Source organism: Sciurus vulgaris (assembly GCF_902686455.1).
Source record: "Sciurus vulgaris genome assembly, chromosome: 15".
Classification (NCBI taxonomy): Eukaryota; Metazoa; Chordata; class Mammalia; order Rodentia; family Sciuridae; genus Sciurus; species Sciurus vulgaris.
Window position 1 is genome coordinate 89,550,338 of NC_136476.1, and position 20,295 is coordinate 89,570,632.

Here is a 20,295-nt window from a genome sequence, read left to right on the forward strand (position 1 = left end):
CTGAGGGCAAGCGTCCAGTGCTCCTCCACTGAGCTGCACCTCCAGCTCCAGGCTACGTTTTCATATTGAAAAAAATGTCCACCCAGATTCCATGTGCAGCAGAACACACGAGGGACAAAGACAAAATGACGTCCTTAGCCATAACACAAGTGTTGAACATTGTCCCTGGTCGACGTCACTGCCAAAAATGGTTTCCTTCAGGCAGAGGGAAAATGACAGCAGGTAGAGACCCAGATCCACGCAGAAGAATGAGGACCCCAGAGACTGACCGGCATGGCAATGGCGCTTTGAAACTTACAACGAGCATGTCGACTTTAAATGAGATAATGACATTGTGCTGTGGAGTTTGCCACGTCTGTAGAATAAAACACCTAACAATAGCAGCCTAAAGGACGGTGACAGCCCGGCTGTGGTGAGGTGTGGAATGTTGCCTGCAGGTAGACCAGGCCTTCCAGTTTTTGGGAGGTGGGGTCCTAGGAATTGACCTTAGAGGCACTCAACCACTGAGTCACATCCCCAGCCCTATTTTGTATTCTATTTAGAGACAGGGTCTCACTGAGTTGCTTAGCACCTCGATTTTGCTGAGGCTGGCTTTGAACTCATAATCCTCCTGCCTCAGCCTACGAGGCCGCTGGGATTCCAGGCGCCCGCCCTGCCCTGCTAAGGCGTTCCATTATTAATCCAAAGCATCACTCAAGTAACAGAGTTGCAGCTTGCAAACCAACAAGGGAGACAAAACTGAATGATTTTTAAAACATTGTTTAATCCAAAAAGTGGGAGAAGAAAATGAATAACAGACGGACCAAAGAAAACAAGCTGCAGCACAGAAGCCAAAGCTAAGGGCTCAGGTGGTCACTTCCTAGGTGAGCAGAGGAGGCACAGAATGGGTTCACAGGGGGCAGGCATGGCCACACACCGCCCACAGGAAGCACTTGCAGTGCTAAGACACAGCAGATTCAAAGGAAGGGGTGGGAAGGGAGGTGCCCAGTCCTAGTTAGAGCCGAGTGCCCGTGCATATGGTGGCAGGCTTCAGGGCAGGAATGTGGGGATGAGGAGGGGGGTTCTCTATAGGGATGGGGTCGACTCATCAAGGGCTCGTCACAGCCCTAAATGTTTATGTACTGATGAAACCACTAGAATTGCCAGGAGAACTGGACAAACCCAATCACAGCTGGATATTCGAGGACACCTCTCAGTGACAAGGCAAGCATCCAGGCGGGAAGCCCATAGGGTAGTGGATCTGAATGCCACCCCCAACCCACTGACTGGACTGGCGTGGGCCAACTGCAGCAGGTTGCACGTGGGACAGCCCCTGCTCCTGGCCACAGCCCAGATCTTGTCAAGAGCAGAGCCTCATGGATATAGTTCATGGCCACTGGAAGAAACCAGAAAGGGTAGAGGAGCCAAGCCCCAGAGGACTAACCGGGTTGAACCAGGCCCACCCAGGCAGCCACAGCCAGCTCCCCCAGGCTTTGCCATGCCACCCGGGCACCTGCACACACCGCACAGGACCTCACCTGCAGAAGCTTCCTTGTGTGCCCCACCGGCTTGTCCTTCCTCGGGCACCCGGGGTAATGGGGCGGCATCTCCAGCCAGGGGTGAGAGTGTTCTGTCAAGTGAAAAGACGCAGCAGGGGTGAGTGCCATCAGCACAGCACCTGAGGGGGGCACCCTGCCCCACGGCAGGTTGGGAGGGGTGCTGGCCCAGCCTTAGCCTCACCTGGCTGAGTGCAAGACTGGGCCAGGGAGTGTCCTTGGCACTGAGTCCCAGGAGGTCTGCAGCTGCTCCAGCTTCGAAGCCATCCCTGGCCTGGCCTGGGCCGAGTCTTTCTCCATCAGCCGCTGTGAGGACGTGGGTGGGTGCAGTGGAGGGAGAGGGACACGCTTCCCAGACAGTTACCAGCCCAGGCCCCAGAGCTGCCACCCAGAAGGTCCATCACCTCCAGGCCTGCTTGTCCATCTCCAATGGATGGCTAGCCTTCTCTGGTCCCTCTAGGGGAGGGGGAGTGGTGTGCCCAGCAGATGCAGAGCAAGGCTGAGGCTGGAGGGCAGCAGTGGCCAAAGGGGTTGGGGGCTGGGGACTGTGGCACCAGGCTCCGTGGACCAGGAAGGAAAGCCTGGCCCTGCCACCCTGAGGGTGATGCTGGAGCCCAGAGCAGGGAGGAGGAGGTGTGGCTAGGGGACAGGAAGGAGAAGGGGCAGAGGGAGCAGGGCCAGGTGCCCTGTGCGAACCCACACCCACGTGCACACACCTCCGGCTCTGCTACTGTCCTGGGACACCTCCCAAAAGCACTGAGTGTGCATCCCAGTAAAGGTCCCTGGACCTCCGACAGTGCAGAAAGAGCCACTTCCCAGAGGGCTGTCACTTGCAGCCAGGTCATGGCCATTGGCTGGGCCAGTGCCCCACTGGCCTGAGTCACCACTTGTGCCTGAGGCCCAGCTTCCCTTTCACGGGACAGGTGCTGGGTTGCCTGGGTACAAGAGCTGCCTGTCTCGGGGGGTGAGCTGAGGAGGGTGTGGGTGGCTGGCCAGAGCCCGCCCTTCTCACGGGAGTCCTGCCAGAGCTCACACATGGCATGCCCCTCAGTCATGAACTTTGGGCTCCCACCAGGAGCCTAAGGCCCAGATGTCTAGTAAGCCTGGGACGTGGACAGGTGGGTGACCCAGCTCTGGTCCTGCCATGGTGCCCTCAGTGCAGGTGCCCAGGACTCTAGTGGCCAGGTGTCTGGTCCTCAGGTGAGCCCCACGCTGCCTCTGTGGCACTGTGGGCAAAGGCAGGGCCCCAGATCCCCAGGCAGGGTCTGTGCTCCACTCAGCCTGTGGCCCCTGTGCCAAGGGAGCAGCACCCGCTTTAGAAGGGCCTTGGGCTGAGCTCTGCAAGGGCAGCACAAGGGACACTAGAGTCAGAGCCTCGGGGTACAGGGAGAGGTGGCCACTGACCTTCAGCTGGTGCTTGGAGAGCAGCTCTTCCAGGGCCATCTGCGTCTCCCAGACCTCATGTTCTGCCTGCTGCTGCAGAAGGGCCAGTTCCTGCTCCTGCTTCTGCTGGTTCAGCTGAGTGAGAGCCCATGCCTCAGGTCTCCTGGGCACGCCCATGCCTTGCTGAGGACTGGACCCTCCTCGTGGGAGCACCCTGGTAGATCCCAAGCCTAGGCAGGGCCCATGCCTCCAGGCAACTCCACCACCCTCCCTGCCTATGGCTTCCCCATCCTGGCCTGGGAAGGAGGGTGCCCTGCCAGGTGCCCTGCTCAGCCTGCCTCCCTGCACCACTGCACCCTGCTCCCTGGCACTGGGGTGGGGGTGGCAGGTAACAGCACCTCCCTGTTTCTAAATCCTACGGTTCTGTGTTCTGGAGCCTTCTGCTCAGCCTCGGGGACAAAGACTGGTCCTAGCTCACCCACAAACAGGAGAGGCTTGAGGGGCACATTGACATCAGCCTGATTCACAGGAGTGGGAAATACCTTCAGCGACTCAAGAAAACTTGAGGACTTCTGCTGGAAGTCAGCCAGGTGCCCGCTGGGCGGGTCTCCAGCACACAGGCGCCCAGGCTCCTGCTGACCTGTGGACCATGGAGGAGGGGTGGCTGAGGGCCAAGGGAATGCTCGTGGCCTCTCTCCTCTCTGCAGCCTCAGTGCTCCACGCAGCCTCTCCACCTGTAGGGAAACTGAGGCACAGAGGCCAGGAGGGCAGGCACCCAGCTCGGGGGACGGGGTTGGCATCGACCCCATCAAGAAGAGCTTCTTCTGCTCAGCCCCACAGGAGGACAGACAACTGCCGCTCCACCATATCCCCCATCCAGGCTGCCCTGCCTGACCCTGGCCATAATTCCCTCTGGGCCCTATGACACAAGCTGGCAGAGACAACAGGAGCTACCCATCAGACCTGGGTCACGTGCTTGCTGGGAACTCTCCAATCACAGCCCAGAGACTGTGGGTCACGGAGCTTTCCCCTGCCCTAGCACAAGACTCCAAAATGGCTTAACAAATGCCCCACAATGTCCACGTGTAGAAGATGAGACTAGACCCTTACCTCTCACCCTGCACAAAAGTCAACTCACAATGGACCAAAGACCTCGGAATTAAACCAGAAACTATGCAACTCCTAAGGAAGACGACGGGTCAACACTCCGGCTACGGCACAAGCAATGACTTTCTCAATAGGACCCTAAAGCTTGGGAAATAATGCCAGAGTTAACAGATGAGGTGGCATCAAAATAAAAAGCTTCATTTGGGCTGGGCTTGTAGCTCAGTGGTAGAGCGCTTGCCTAGCACATGTGAGGCACTGGGTTCAATCCTCAGCACCACATATATATAAATTAAATAAAGGTATTGTGTCCATTTACAACTAAATTTTTTTTTTTGAAAAATTAAAAAGCTCCTGCACAGCAAAGGAAACAGGAATGTGAAGAGAGAACCTGCAGAATGGGAGAAAATCTTTGCTAGCTGCTTTTCTAACAGAGGACCAATATCCAGATTATATAAAGAACTCAAAACACTTTACACCAAAAATATCAAATAACCCAATTAAATGGTCAAATGAATAGACACTCTCATAAGAAGAAATACAAATAAATCAATAATTGCTAATGATGTTAAAAAAAAAAGTTTGACGTCATTAGCGATTAGGGAACGCAAATCAAAACTACGCTGCGACCTCGCTCCAGTCAGAAGGGCCGTGGTCAGGACGCGAGCAGGGTCAACGCTGGAGAGGGCGGAGGAAAAGGGACCCTTTACCCTGGTGGTGGGGCTGTAGATTAGTTCAACCACGTGGAACTCAGGACGCGGGTGGACCCACCACACGACCCAGCCGCACCACTCCTCGGCATTTATCCTGAGGAAGAAAGTCATCGCGCTACAGTGACACGTGCTCCCCGGTGTTACAGCAGCACCCTTCACAGTGGCCGCACCATGGACCCTGCCTCGGTGTCCATCAGTGGATGAAGGGACAGAGACAACGGGGTGCGTGTGCCCACTGGAGCTTCACTCAGCCGCGAAGAGAAAGAAATCATGTCGTGTGCGGGAAACGGGTGGAACTAGAGGCCATCGTGTTAAGGGACATAGGTCAAACCAGAAGGTCAAGGGTCGTATGTTTTCACTCATGCGGAAGCTAGACAGGAAGAGGAAGATGGGGTGGATCTCATGAAAATCAAAGGAAATCAGTAGAGGAAGGGACCACAAGGTGGGAGACCGGGTTGGGGGAGGGCTGGGAAGTGCCATTGACCAAATTATATTGTTCTATTGTGTATTGTGTGCAAGTGCGAATGTGTAACAATGGATCCCATCGCACCAATAAAAACATGGGAAAATACCCTTAAAAAAACTAACAAAACCCCACAAATGCCCCACAGGTAGTAGCTATTGCTGATGTCCATGGCCAGGTGGGTGGGTGTGAACCCAGGGACAAGTCCTCAGGTTCCTCTTGGGATTTCTCGGGTTGTTCTGGAGTATGGTCCTACCCTTGGGGTGTGAGTCCCCACGGGCAGCAGAGAGGCTGTTCTCTTTCTTGTGGTCACCAGGGACCGGCTCCACTGTGCCGCTGGTGCTCCTGACCCTCGGAGGTGCTGCGGGAGGAGCCCTGCTTGGGCTCTTCCATGGTCTACCCCTGCCTCGCCGTTGGCCTGGGTCCTGACGAGAGCTGGTAGAGGACATGGGACAGTCAGCCCCGTCCGGGGCCCAGGCCCTCTGGCCTGGGTGACGAAACTCTCCTGCTGGCTGGCAGATGAGCTCCCGCCACTGCTGGCAGATCCCTGGCCACCTGCGCAGGGGGCACTGTCTTCCTGGCACACTCTGCAGCTCAGCCTCTCAGACCTGGAGCAGGTGAAGTGCCATGAGCAGTTATGTCAGTTCCTGGGCGTCTCCATAGCCTCAGAGAGGGACCAGTGGGAAGCAGGAGGTTCCTCGGTAGCCCCCGGCTAACTGGCCACAATAGGCAGTGAAGACATTTGCACACTTCTGGTTTGGGTCCTGGTGTCTACTCTGAGCTTCAGCTCCTTTACAAAAGGAGGAGATCCCGGGTCCTTTTGTTTGGGGCCCCCAAGGGAAGCTGGTGCCAGAGAAGGTGTCCAGCCCCCAGGAACCTGGACCTTCAGAGGCCCCAGTTCCCATGGTCTCCTAGCCACTGGCCTGAGAAGGGGCAGCTCCTGGTCACCTCTGGTAATGTCCCTACCCCTAACAGGTCACTGGAGAGACCCGGCTGCATGCCCTGAGCTCTGAACCTTGACCCAGGAGAAAGTGAGCTGTCCCTGAGCAGGACAGCCCCCCGAGTGAGCAGAGGACGACCTCACCTCCATCTCCGCCTCCTACTGCTGGACGGGGACAACGAGCTGGGAGAACACACCCCACCCCTGCCCAGCGCCTGGTGCCCGAGGGTCAGTGGGGTGGCTTCATGAGGGCTTCACGCTGGCACTTCTGCTGCTGCCGATAAGCGTGACCATAACGACTGGGCGCAAGCTCAGGCCTGGGGCCTGGGACCAGGGGTCACAGCCCCCAAAAGAGCTGGCAGGATGCCCAGGTCGGAGACCCGCAGCACTTCAGAGCTGGGCCTGGTGTCCAAGCCAGAGGCAGCCACGCCTGCTGCTCGCAGTTAAACTCCAAACAGGATGTGAAATTTCACTCTCCAGTCACACTGCAAACATCTCAGAGGCTTGACTCTTACGTGAGGCTGGTGGCTGCCATGTTCTACCTCCTTACAGGAAGTTCTATTGAGCAGTAAGGCCTAGGTTGGAATCCAGAAAGTTCCACTGGACAGTTCTGGTCTAGGAGAGTCTAGAAAGTTCTCTTGGGCAGTCCTGGCTCCAGTGGTAAAAGCTGGAGCTGAGGGACTCCAAGGGGACCCAGGGCTGCCAACACCTTCTTCCCAGGCCTGGCAAATGAAGCGGAGGGGTAAAGCTGAGGACCACTCCCTCCTGGGCCTCACCCTGACCTTGCCCTTGGAAGATCCTTGCCAGGAAGTGGCCATCTGCTATGGTCAGGAATTGCCCTTGACCCTCACACAGAGGCCAACCCTTGCTCAGGCACTTAAAGAGGACAGGATGCAAATCCAGCAAAGGCTGGACATAGCCCCAATCCCGACCCGCCGAGTGCCTGTGCAGCTCACTCCACCCTCGGGGCCACACTCTGGGGAGGGGAGGGGCCGTGCTCTGGTCTGAAGGTCCCCTCCAACACTCATGAGGACATCTAATTGCTGTGAGAGCAGTATTAGGAGCTGATCAGGCCTCAGGACTCCACCCCCATGAACAGTTGTATGAGGAAGGGTCCCTCATGGAGGGTGGGCTCCGCCCCTCCCTCGGCCTAGCCCTCTCTCCTCGCCACCTGGAAAGCCTCAGTGCTCCTAACCTGCTCAGCCTCCATGAGCCCTGGTTCTGTTCATCGTAAGTCAACCAGTCTCGGGTTTTCTGTTAGAGAAGTCAAACAGCCAAGGCAGGCAGGAGACGCTCTGGCTCCTCCCTGGCTGTGGACCCCTATACCCACGCTTTCTGCCTGGCGGTGCTAATGGCCCAGAATCCCACATGCCATGTGTTCTCACTGGCTCATTTTCTTATTGCCTGTGTCCCCAAAATGCAGGCACCATGAGGGCAGGGCTGGGCTCCAGTCAGTGCCAGACACCAGGATGCTCGGGAGCACGTGTGGAAGGAGCAGTAAACCTGGGGACCGCAAGGCTCTTTGGAACCATGGACTCTGGGGGCATCTGAAGCACTGGCCTGCTGCCCCCGGCTGCCCCATGCCAGGCTGGGAGGGTCTCCAGGAGCCAGAGGGCCCATGTGTGCATGCGTGCACACACACATGGCCCCTTCTGCCAGTTCACAGAAGAACAGGCCTGCAGTTGCCAGCATGTCCTCCAGGCCCAGGGAGAACCTCGCTGGGAAGCCTCCGTGGGGGTGGTCTAGCCTGTGGCTGCTCTGAGCCTGGGTCCAAGGCCCACCACAGAGTTACTAGCCCTGGAGGGGCAGCGTGGGACTCTGTTGTGCCCGGACTTTCTCAGGCCACTGGGCCCCACCGGCCTCACTGCCCACCTACAAGGTGGGTGAGGTGTGGCCTTGGCTGCTCGGGGTTGAGGGCCTGAATGTGCCCACCTGCCCACCTCTCACAGCCTACAGGACCATGCTTGACGACCATGTCCAAACCCTGGTCTTCTGAGGAAAGTCAGTGGACGAACAACCATGGAAGCCGCTCAGAGTCGGCACACAGCGCCCCCGCTGCCCGGGCCCCTTGGCTGCCCTTCCTGGTCCATGCGGGGCAGCAGAGTTCCCACAACCCAGCCCAGGCTGCTGCCAGGACCAAGCCAGGCACCAGCTTCTCATTCCTGAGCACAGGAAGCCTCAGGAAGCTGCCCACAGTGCACCAGGAGCATGGCCATCAAGCAAGCACTTGGCTGTCACCCCACCTGGGTCACAGCGGGCGTGTCGGGAGCACAGAGCAGGCAGCGGCCCGGAAGCCTCCAAAACACTTTAATGCTGAAGGGTGGATGCTGTTCTCATGGAAGAGGTCTCCCCACCCCACAGGCTGTGGAGGGGGTCTCTGGTGGCCACCCCTGGCCACCTGGCCAGCCATCCCAGGGCCCATCTGCAGGCTTGCCCTTACCGCAGCTCCAGGTGCTCCAGGGCATTACCAAGCCTGCCCCTCTGGCCGCCGGCATGTCCTCCAGACCAAGGGAGCTGCAGGTGGGGTCCGGTGCCCACAGCCGGCGTGAGCTGGGGGGCAGACAAATGGGCATGAGCGAGGCCAGGCCCCTGGAGGGGGCACAGGGAGCTGGGCCCGGGGGCAACACCTCACTTGGCCAAAACTAGGCTCCCAAGACCCTCAGCAGCCCTTGGACACAGTACGTCCAGGGTGGGATGGAGGACCAGAGCCTTGGCAGGCACGAGCCTGTGGCCTCAGGGCAGTGATGGGGTGGCACCCAGGGTGGGCAAAGCCAGGGGACACTGGGTCTGGGGCTCTGTGGTACCCAGCAAGAACACAGGTGGCAGATCTCCCTTTGCCAACACAGCCATCCCAGTCACCTCTGCCAGTTACAGAGGGCACTGCCACCTGGCCCAGGGCAGATGGGGGCCACCCATCAACTCTGACCCCTCATGCCAGGCCAGCCCATTCTCATGGCTGTGGAGGGCCTGGGGACAGGACTGACCATCTGGAAGTGCTCTGGCATGACCCAGGAGGCAGGCCCGTGGGACTCAGGGCCAGCCTCCAGCTGGCCAGCAGGCTGTGCCAAGGGCTATGAGCTGGCTGGGGCTCTGGGGCTTCCTGGGGTCAGCAGCCCAGCAGGGCAGAGTGCCCTGGAGCTGCTGTTGTGGCTGCACTCAGAGCACTCTGGGGCACAGTGAGTGTCTACTGGCTGGTGCGCAGTGTGGCCTGGGTGAGCGTGGATGAGCACAGTGTGCCTGGACTCAGTGCTCCATAGGCACCAGCTGTCCCTGGCACAGTGACGGAGGTCGCCCACGCCACTACAGAGGGCACCACACCTGCGGCCATGGAGACCGGGGCAGGTGCGCCCTTCTTTAGGGGTCAGCGGGTGTGTGTCTCACACAGGCTGTGGGCCAGTGCTGTGCAGGGCCAGGGTGGTGACCGGCCCCCTGCCAGCCTCTGCTGGGGCCCAGGGCCTCTGAGGGCAGGTGGCCATGTGTTGAGGCCGCCAGGGCCATAAGACCGGGGGGAAGTGCACGCTGGTGATGGTCTCAGCCCTCACTGGCCTCTGAGGGCAGGGGTCCCTGTGGGGCCAAGGAGGCAGTGCCAGCCCGACTCAGAGCAGCCTGAGAGGCAGCAGGCCAGAACCTGGACGTGGTGTCCTAAGCACCAAGGGGAAGTGCAAGCCAGGAGAAGGGGCACCGGCTTGGTGTTAGGCAGGGTGGCAGGCCTGCGGGGCCACACACGACCTGCACAGCCTGGCCCCTGCTCTTCAAGAGGGACAGGAGCACCCAGCTGGCCCTGGGCCATCCCTAATCCCTGCTCTCCCAGGGCCTGCCTTCTGGGGCACAACTCCTAGATAGAGTTCCTGCCTCTTCCTGTCCCTCCTGGAATGACTGGGCAGGGGGCAGGGAGTCTCAGGGCTCTGGGCCTGGCCTGGGTGAGGGCCTGGGCCTTCCTCTGCCCTCTGACCCCTCTGTGGTGTGCCAGGAACAGCTGGCCCTTCTGGGCCTGGGTCTGAGCACCTGAAGACAGACTTGGCCTGTCCACCTGGGAGCCTGAAGCTCTGAAGTTAACTTCTCCAGATTAACTTGTCCAAGCCTGGGGTTCCAGGCCACCCCGTCTCAACAGCTGGGGCTGCTATCAGAGGAGAAGCCCACCCCTTTGCTGCCCCCTGCCGGCCTTAGAGATCCGTGAGAGCACAAGCCAACACCAACCCCATCACCCCGCGGGGCAGGCAAAGCGGGGGGACGGGTGGACTTCCAGGGGGCAGGCAGGGGAGGCATCCGACAGGAAAGGTCCCAGCAGGATAGGGCGGGGGTGGCCATCTCGGCATCACCCCTGCCGGGTACCTCAGCACCCCCGTTTCCCAGGAGCACTGGGGCTGGGGACCAAACTGCTGAAGATGAAGGAGCAGAGCTGGGACTCTAACCTGCCCCTTGTTCTGGGGCTGCCCACGAGGAGGGGCATCAGGTTCCCTCCAACAGCCCCTTGGAATTCGGGGAGCAGCCTCTGGTGACTGTGACCCCACCTGCCACCCTGACCCTCCCTGTGAGGAGCAAGTGGCATCGGCTCCACACCCTCTGCCTTGCACGGCCCTCCAGGAGTGCAGGGGTCAGCCGCCCGAGGCCCACCGACCCAGCTGCCGAGGTCGGGGGTGTGACACAGCCCCGCTGTGGGGATCGAGCTGGGGTCGGGGTATTCCTGGTGGACTCTGGCTGAGCATGCAGGCAGGATGCCCAGGCCACCGCCGTCCTCCGCCAGAACCCCCACCCTCAGCCCCCATCTTTCCAGTGGTGGCTTTGTCCTCTGAACCCAGGGTCCTGGGGAGGGGCTGCTCAGGCCAAGCTGGGGTTTCCTGCCCAGACACTTTGTTCAGCCTGAGGATAAACCAGGGGTGAAGGGAGTTTGGGGGAGGCAGAGGAGAGTTTTCAGAAGAGGCCCAAACATGTGCAAGGGTCCTGGGGCAGGTCTAGAGGCCACAGTCATGAATGCAGTTGAGGTCTTCACAGGTGCAGCTGTCTTGTGCCTAACTGTGTCATTATCAGGTGGCCCCTCAAGGCCCTCAAAGGACGGAAGCTTCCTGGGCCCTGCTGCAGCCAAGGACTCAATGAGGCAGCAGGGGCTGGCTGGGGCAGGACAGGCACCCCTCCTAAGCTTGAGTGGGAGTGGATCTGGGAGCACAGAGCAGGTACGTTGTCCCCACAGAAGGGACTTCAAATGCACCTGTGTGACCTGAACCCAGAGAAGGCCATGGGCCACAGTTGGATGGTGGTGGAAGAAGGTGCAAAGGTTCACGTGGTCCCGAGAAGTGAGACACAGGATGTGGGGCCTGGACAGGTGGAAGGAAGACCCCAGCTTCAGAGACGCTGGTCACAGGCAGTCTGCCAATAGTCAGTGAAAAGAGCCAAGAGGGCGGCATCCCCCAGGGGCTTGTAGCCAGCGCAAAGGGGAGTCTGTGGCACACATGTCCAGGGACATCTGACCACCCGAGGGGGCCTGGTTCAAGGGCCCACTGCCAGCTGCCTGACCAGAACTGTGCAGAGAGCTGCCCTATGGCAGAGCCCAGTGTCAGCATGACTTGGTCCAGACCATGGGAGTTGCATGGGCCACACCCTACCAGCCTGACTGCCCCCAGACGCCTGGTCTCGGCCCCTCGAGCAGCTCCAGGGACACTGTGGGGGCAGCCAAGGCACAACCATGCCAAGGGGATTCTCTGGGCTTACCTCCCCGTTAGGGCACCGAGGAACCTGAAGGAGTCTGAGTCTCTCTGCAGCCTCTTCTCCAGCTCCCAGCGTCCCTTATCCACACCTTTAAAGAGGCACGTGACACCATGGGAAGTCAGCAGGGCAAGGAGATGCAGGTCATGGGTACTGGAGATGCCCTGGCAGGAGAGTCCAGGTACATCTGCAGTGGGCCCAGAGGAGCTGCAGTGCCCACCGGCCTTCTGATCCCTGGTGGAAGGCAGGGCTGGGAGCGGAGGGCATGCTACCAGTGAGGCAGCCTCACCCCCTCCAGCCTTGGGACAGGACAGCGATGGCCCATGCCACATGCCACACCAGGAGGGCCAGCTACTGTCACCCTGCCCACCCCCTGCACAACTCCTAGCTATTGTCTTCCTCTCCCCTTTTCCAGAGAGGAAACCGAGTGGTCAAGGGGTCCTGTTGCTCCCACCCAGCGGACCCCTGGTCACCCACCAGCCTTTGGGTCCAAGGCCCCAGTCCTACCTTGAGGCTGGCTATGGTGGCGGGCTCTTGGGCTTGGGCCCTGTGGCTCCCAGCTGGGGCTCCACAGCTGTGGACCATCATCCAGGAAGCAGGCGGGAGGGGCGAGGGGCTCCGCCTGCATGCCCACCCAGTCCTGGGGCGCCCCCGTTTCTCTGTTGGGCACCAAGGCACCGGGGCAGGTGGGGACAGGGAGTGTGAGGGCAGCGGGCTCAGTGCTGGGGCCCACGGGCGGCCAGTCCAGGGCAGTGTCCGAGGCCTCGGCCCCACGCAGCTTGGTGGTCAGAATGTCGATGCGCTGCTTGAGCACGTTGGCCATGGTCTCCAGCGCCTGCAGCCGGGCCTGCTTGTACTGGAAGTGCAGGGGGCCTGAGGAGCCCAGCCGGTCGGCCTCCTGGGGGTCCAGGTAGACGCACAGCCCACGGGGCAGGTCCTGGAGCTGCAGGGGGCCCAGGGAGGAAGCGGTGGACAGCAGCAGAGGGGCGCCAGTTCCAGTCTCCAGGGTCTCAGTGCGGTCCCAGGCTCTGTTCAAACACAGACAGAAGCTGCAGGAAGAGAAGAGCAGACGCTCAGCCCCAGGCGGGCTGCGTCGCTTGACACGGGCTGAACACTCCTGTGCGGACGCCCGGCCATGTGGGAAGCAGGGAGGAGCCATGGGGCACCGGTGGCAGGGCCGCGACAGTTCACAGGGGCCAGAGGGGCTCAGCCTCTGCAGGAGGCCCCACAGAGGAGACGTGGGGCATCGAGGGCCTCTGGCTTCAGACATCGCGTCACCGTGTGGCCCAGAAAGCCCGCTCTGGGTATCGCAGGAAGCAGGACACCAGCTGCTCGGCACACTGTGTTTGCGTGTCCACAGGTGGACCAGGAAAGATGGCAGGAAAAAGGAAGTTCTGACACCAGCAGTGGTGGTGCTTGGGCCACCGTGCTGGGCTGGTCAGCAGCCAGGGTGGAGGATGAGTGTCGACCCACTTACGTAAGGGCCAGCGTCCTGGAGTCCAGACACAGAATCAATGGCAGAGGTGGGCGGGCTGTGCCAGGGGCATCAGTGCTCCTGGAGACAGTGTGGCAGAGCTCCCTGGAGGGTGGCGTCCATGGCAGCACAGTAGTGTGGACCTGCTTGTGCCACACGGCCACACACTCGGGAGAGGTGGGCACGGGTGTTGCTGGTGCCTAGCGAGGGCACCGGTGTACCGTGGGGCAGTGGGGCAGCAGGGTGAGGGTGGCACCCTGCACACTGGAGAAGCCAGGACAGACTCTGGAGTCAGCCCCTCAGAAACGGTAGATGCTCCAGAGCCTGTTCCGCCTGATTTAAGCACCACGAGCTGCACGCGTGTGTTGAGACATCACACACAACCCATTTGTGTACACATCCTCTGCTCTTCTGCTTCACTTAAAAATAAATTTAGGCTGGGCACGGTGGCACACACCTGTCATCCCAGGAGCTCGGGAGGCTGAGGCAGGAGGATCTCGAGTTCAATGCCAGCCTCAGCAAAAGCGAGGCACTAAGCAACTCAGTGAGACCCTGTCTCTAGTAAAATACAAAACAGAGCTGGGGATGTGGCTCAGTGGTTCAATCCCCGGTACCCAAAAATAAATAAATAAATTTAGCATAAAATAAAATCCAGATGGATGAAGGATCAAAACACATGGCTAGGATGGTAAATTTTATGTTATGCTTAACACATTTTTTAGGTGGAAATAGCAAAGGGTGAGGACACAGTGAGGTGAGGAGGGCCTGTATCCTCCCACAGGTGCAGACAGATCTCAGCAGCACATGGCACTAGGGGAGCCTGGTGGGCAGCCAGGAAGGCACTGCCCTTAGGGCACAGCGGTCTGGGTGGATCTGAGTCCTCATTTCCCTGGAACCAGGTTTAAAATTTACAGATGCAGACCCCTGGGCTGCCGTGGGGACCTGCATCTGAGGAGGTGGTCTAGAGAGCACCAGAGAAAGAGCCAGAGGAGCAGCCAGAGCCAGGAGGAGGGGTGTCAAGGGCCAGGAGAGGGAGCTGGGGGCCAGCCTGGAGCCCTTCCCAACACCAGCTGCCACAGGGTCTCCTGGCAGCAGCATCTCAAGCGGAAGCCAGACCCCCACCCACCTGGGTCCACCCGTGAGCGCCACAGCAGGCAACCAGAGTAAGTCCAGGCCAGGGAAATGTTGGCACTGGCCAAGGCCCACTGTGGGGCCTGGGGAGCTCCCCAACAGTCTAGCGGGGGCTCAAGACATCCCCATTCACTCCAAATGGCTCAGGGGTGGAGGGCTGCCATGGTTGGAGTAAAATACAGGACAGTGAAAACAAAACAAAAGAAAAACAAAGAAACGAGCCAGGTACAGAGGCCCACACCTGTCATCCCAGCAGTTCGGGGGGCTGAGGCAGGAGGATTGGGAGTTCAAGGCCAGCCTCAGCAACTTAGCAAGGCCCTAAGCAATTCAGCAAGACCCTGTCTCAAAACAAAAAATAAAATGAGCTGGGGATACGGCTCAGGGGTAGAGCACTCCCAAGAGGGACAGAGAGGAGAGAGAGGACGAGAATTGGCGGGTGCAGAGGTGGGCTCTGCGTTGCGGGGGAGTGTAGAGGGCGGAAAACACCCTGTGGCCAGAACGCAGTGCCTGTGACCTGGCAGTCCCAGGCCCAGGGCGCTGGTCCCAGTCTCAAATGCCGCGATCCCTAATGTCAAATCCCAAGAGAGCAAAATTCCCAAGGCCTAAAATCCCAATTCTGAAAGATTAAAAAAAATCCTGACTGTGGAAGTTCTGAAAGCCAGACTGTGAACACAGCAATCCCAAGCCAGACGGCTCGTGGGGATCAGGCTGCTTGCCGCGGTCAGCGGGGCAGAGGAGCATCTGGATGTCCAGGGCAGGGTTATGTGGGGGTCTGAGGGCGCCCCCAGAGATGAGCGTGAGTCTCAGTGGGCCGGGGGGGACCCGCCTTGTGGAAAATGAACGGGAGTGTCTCCGGGAGAGCAAAGGAAGAAGGCAGCCCTGTCATCCCCCAAGACCTCAGAATGTGCCCTGTGGGCCACCTCCTGCAACTGCCAGAAACCTCCCTGGAAGCCCTTGTCACACGTCAGGTTTCCTATTTAGCTCAGCTTTTTTTTTTTTTTTTTTTTTTTTTTTTTTTTTTTTTTTTTTTGTCCTCTTTTCTCTCTTTTAGCTTTTTTTTCCTGCTATTCTAAATGGTCAGCATTATTTTTTACGATTTGCCATGCGATGCATTTCATCTGCATTCATGCCATTTCCAGCACAGAAGGGGCTCAAGAAGGCCCAGAAGGCTCCTGTGAGTCGAACTGGCTTTGTGCATTGTTGCGACGTTGACTCTGGAGAGCGGCTCACCACAATGTGGCCTTGTGAAGGGCATCATGCACGCAGGTAAAGGTGCTGAAACTGCACGAGGAGACCTCTTTTGTGCACATTCACTCATGTGAAAGAAATTCTCTCAAGAGCTAACTTTCCGGGGTCCCACTGTGCGGTGGTGACCCCTGGAAGCAGGACAGGTTATCCATCACTGCATTTCCGATGACTGCGGGTTTTTTTGTCCTGTACTGCTGTTGTACTGGGGATGAAACCCAGGGCTTGTGCCTGCTGGACAAGTGCTCCACCACTGAGCCACACCCCCAGCACTTTTGACTTTGAGACAGGGCTTTGCTAAGCTGCCCAGACTGGCCTGGAACTTGGGGTCCTCCTGCCTCAGCCTCCTGGGTAGCTAGGCTCACAGGCATGGCCACCACACCTGGCTCCCAGAGGACTGAAGCTATAAAGCTGGGTGCACACAATTACCAGCCACAGTGATGTGTTTAGGCATTTTGCATTCTGACCTGTCTCTTCATGAATACGGTTCATCTGCTTATGACTGAGCAGCCGGATAACGTCATCACTACAGCTGAGTGCTCGCTTGCAGAATCACATGTGCTGTGACTGCTTTATTGGGTAAGCGGCCACCAAATGTTCCATCAGGCTTTTGTGTTCCTCCAATAAATCCCCCTTTGAAAACCTACGTCTTTGAAAGAATTTTAAAATTATTTTTTCCAGAATTATATTTTCAGGATTTACGTCTTTCAGGCTGGTGATTTTAGAGACTTTAAAGATTTGCTCTTTTGGGATTCCACCTTTGGAACTATGGCGTTTAGCACTGTGTTTTCCAGGATCATGGCTCGAACCTGCCGGGTGCATGAGCTGGCCCAGCAGCCATGGCCACAGCGGGTTAGTGGTGCGAGCTAAAAGATGAGGCAGCTCTGCATCCGTGGAGGAACAACAGATGGGTGATGTGGACAGCGTCAGGTGCAGGCGGGTGTGAGGCCCTGATGTGCCCGACGTGCAGTGAGGGAAGCCAGAGCCACTATCTTATGAGGCCATATCATAAAATGTCCAAGGGTCAAACCCACCACCAGAGCAAGCTGCAGGCTGTCCTCCAGGGAGGGAGGGGTGGAGTGACAGCCTGGATGGTCTCCTCTGGGATGACTCTCCTAGAGCAGCTGCCCGCCAGAGGCCATGCCCTTGAACATGGAAGATGTAGGTCCCATGTGCTTCTCTGACCTCAGTGAAAACATGACAGGGCCACCTGCCCCCTCTACTCTGGAGGTGCCCCGGGCAGTGAAGCGGAAGCCCCAGGAAACTTGCTGTCACGGGCGATGTTGGGGGAGTCCCCAGGATTTGTCCTTTGCCCTGGCTGCCCCACAACCCTGCACAGAGAAGCAGCCCCACATGGCCACACCCACCTGCCGGGGGCCTCCTGGCCCCCCAGCACCTTGCCGGATGTCACCTTGCTCCACTGCAGCATAGGAGAGGCCAGGCTCTCTGGGGCTTCCAGGCCCTAAAGAAGAAGGGTGCAGTCAGAGCCCCTCAGACCCCACCTCTCAGCCTCAGCTCAGAGCCCCAGCTGCCCCCAGATCTCGGGCTGGATTTTGCAGAGTCCTGCCAGGTATTGGGAGGGTCCCACTTCAGGGGCTGTGACGGAGGCAGCAGGGTCCTTCCCAGCCGGTGCTGGCAGGAACGCCGCCTCCCTGGAGCACAGCAATCGGGCTGTCTCAACTCCCAGCAAGTCAGGGACAAAGTGCTCTGGCTCTCCTCCATGCAGTCACCCCAGGGCAGAGCTTGTGGACGCCCTGGTTTCCTAACAGGTCAGTGTGAAGCTGCCTGGAGCCAGAGCTGCTGCAGCCCCAGGGGACACAGCCCCAGCAGACACGTGCCAGTGGACACAGGTGGTCAGGGTGGCAGCTGAGAGCTGAGGGCCGGGGTTCAGGGGCTGAGTTGAGTGCCCCACTCACCTATCCTGCACATACCTCGGACCTTGCAGAACTGGGGACAAAGGTGACGATGCCAGGGTTGGTCTGGGAGACCACGGGGACTGCCTTGCCAAGCACTGCCTCCCTCTGCTTCCGGTAGACCTCCTGCAGCCTCTGGTTCCTCAGCTCCAGCGTGCGGGTAGCCAGGGCCTTCCGTTCCAGGGCCTGTTGCCGCCGGGCCTGCGCCTTCTGGCGCATGAAGTCCCGCAAGGACTCTGAGCTGTGCTGCTGGCCCAGGGGTGCCCGGGGCCGCGGGCAGGACGCGGATGACCTCAGATCTTGCTCCTTCCTGGACGGGTTCTGAGGGAGGCCCTGGGTGAGCCTCGACCAGGCCTGCTTGGTTCCCAAGGGATGGGGACCTGCAACTCTGCCCTTACTGGGGGGTCCAGTCTTTTGCACAAAGGAGCTGCTCCAGGACCTTGGCGGGGCAGGACGTGGTCTTTCCAGAGAGCTCCAGGGTCTGGAGACAGGAATCTCCCAGTCTTCACAAGCTGCCTGGGCTCTCTGAGGACATGTCTGTCCACCCAAGGCACTCCAGGGCCGCCGTGAGAAGGCGGCCAGCTTTTCAGGGGCGTCTCTTGCCCTCTGGAGAGAAGGGTCCCATCCGTGGGCCACCCAGGCCCTCTGTGGACAGGACTCCCACTCGGCCAAGGTGCGCCGGGGCTGCTGGGTGCAGGAGCTGCTGGCCCTGTCTAAAGAGGAGCTCTTCCCCTCTGTCATGGCCCAAGGGCTGTTGGAAAAGGAGCCCTGCACACCCCGGGAGCTCTGGGGGCCCTGCTGCCTCCTCCCTGCTGGATTCTGCAGCTTCGCCTTAGCAGGTCTGAGCTTCCGTCTGCTCCTGGGGCTGCAGGCCAGCTCCAGCCCGGCCTGGATTTGCTGGCGGAGGTCTTGTAGGATGGCCATAGCGGTTCGGACTGTGGCCGGCTGATCTTGGGAAGTCAGGCTGGGTGTGTTCTCAGAGAGCTGATGGTCACTGCAGGCAGAGGCAGGCCCAGGCAGCCAGGTGTGGACAGGAGAGCCCTGGGTGGCTGCGGCTCTCTTGCTGTCTCCTGCAAAGACAGGCAGTCAGTGGGTGCTGGGCACTGCAGGCGGAAGGCAGGCCAAGCCGGCTTCTCCGGCCCCGGAGCCTCCAGCCCTGCCCCAGCGAGCTCCTCCCTGACTGCAGCCTGTCACCCTCGTGCAGAAACCCTCCGAGCAGGTGCCGTATCTGGCAAACCAGCTGCTCTGGACATGGGCTGACAGAGCACACATGGAGGAGAGACTGTGTGCCCCAGAGGAGTGGCCAGCTCCTGTCAGCCTTCCTTCTGTCCAGGGAACCCCGGTGGTGTGCCTGCTCTGGAGCTGACCTGGGAGATTCCTGGGGACAGAAATCCCTTTGTTAGGTGTTTTGGTCTGTTTGTTTTGGGGACTGAGGATTGAAACCAGGGACACATTATTACTGATCTACACCCTCAACCTTTTATTTTCATCGAGTCAAGGCCTCGCCACGTTGCAGAGGGGGGCCTCGAACTTGTGATCCTCCTGCCTTGACCTCCCAAGTTGCTGGGATTACAGGTGTGTGCCGCCTTAGGTTTTTAGAGGCGAGTGTTTTCCCGTGTCTCCTCTCCCGTGGTGATCTGGAGGGGACGACACCCTTGCTGCCTCCTCCTCTGATGACGGGGACACTGGGCATCTCTCCTCCACGATCCCCCCATGTCACAGCAGCACAGCAGGCAGACTGCGGCAGAGGCACAAGGTACCTAATTCCACGCTGGGGGCCCAGTCCCTCGAGGGGGCCTTGCTCGGGAGCCTGGGGCGGGCGGGCGGGGGCCCGAGCAGCAGCCTCACCAGAGCTGGTCCTCTCCTCCAGGCGTAAACACCAACCAACTCAGAATCTTAAACAGAGAAGACACACACACACAGCCTGGGCACCTGTGGACCTCTAAACACCGACCCTGAGGGGCAGGTGGGTGGCTCCACATAGACCCTGGAAACCACCTCACAAGCTCTGGAGGGACTCAAAGTGAAGTCCCTCATGTCCGGCCCCTGGGGGTCGGAGCAAGGTTTCATCTCAGGGTGACCATGACAACTTCTCTGATCCTCAGTATTCTCTTCATAAGAGGAGGGTAATGAATCTACCCCACCAGCTCTGTCCACAGAGCACTCAACACCGGCCCAAGCACAGCACACACTGCGGCCACGACAAGCAGAAACAGCAATGTGGAGGCCACAGCCCTGGGCAGCTCTGTGCCTGGCTGCACCTCCAGGGCTCATGGGGCAGTGGGAGGTAACACCACAGTTGCCACAGCTGAACACACCCTTGCCAGGGCAGAGCCCTGTGTTCTGAAGCTGGTCAGAGCCAGCAACCACCCGCTGGGGTCTGTGAAGGCTCCCAGGCTGTAGGACCAGGACTCCTGCACGATGCAGAATAAATGACCTGGCACCTGCCTGCATGGACGGGCTTGCTCCAGTCGACACCCACAGAACGTCACCACCAGGGGCTCCATGCATGACCCCAGGCTGTGCTCACCACCGCCAGCATGGCCACCATCACAGCCAGCCCTCCACCAGCCCGGGGACACAGGTCTCTCACCTGCATGCTCACACGTGCACACTCAAGTGCGTGTGCACACCCACACATACACTCTCACACACACACTACACACACCCACATGTCCTCACACACTCTCACTC

At 59.3% G+C, this 20,295-nt stretch overlaps 1 protein-coding gene across 12 annotated transcripts in view; it reads right to left on the reverse strand.

The window, feature by feature from the left end:
- CCDC187 (coiled-coil domain containing 187) overlaps nucleotides 1–20,295 on the reverse strand; it is a 50,410-nt gene that overhangs the window by 18,046 nt on the left and 12,069 nt on the right. For 10 of the 12 annotated variants that reach the window (XM_079112499.1, XM_079112507.1, XM_079112498.1 and 7 more), the window contains 10 exons: nucleotides 19,362–19,496; nucleotides 17,620–18,671; nucleotides 17,056–17,150; nucleotides 12,346–12,887; nucleotides 11,845–11,929; nucleotides 8,579–8,688; nucleotides 3,461–3,558; nucleotides 2,940–3,053; nucleotides 1,720–1,841; nucleotides 1,518–1,609 (listed from right to left, as the gene is read on the reverse strand). In XM_079112499.1, coding sequence (XP_078968625.1) covers nucleotides 1,518–1,609; nucleotides 1,720–1,841; nucleotides 2,940–3,053; nucleotides 3,461–3,558; nucleotides 8,579–8,688; nucleotides 11,845–11,929; nucleotides 12,346–12,887; nucleotides 17,056–17,150; nucleotides 17,620–18,671; nucleotides 19,362–19,496 — 2,445 coding nt within the window. The remainder of the gene's footprint in view (nucleotides 1–1,517; nucleotides 1,610–1,719; nucleotides 1,842–2,939; nucleotides 3,054–3,460; nucleotides 3,559–8,578; nucleotides 8,689–11,844; nucleotides 11,930–12,345; nucleotides 12,888–17,055; nucleotides 17,151–17,619; nucleotides 18,672–19,361; nucleotides 19,497–20,295) is intronic. The other 2 variants (XM_079112502.1, XM_079112505.1) reach the window with 2 other exon arrangements.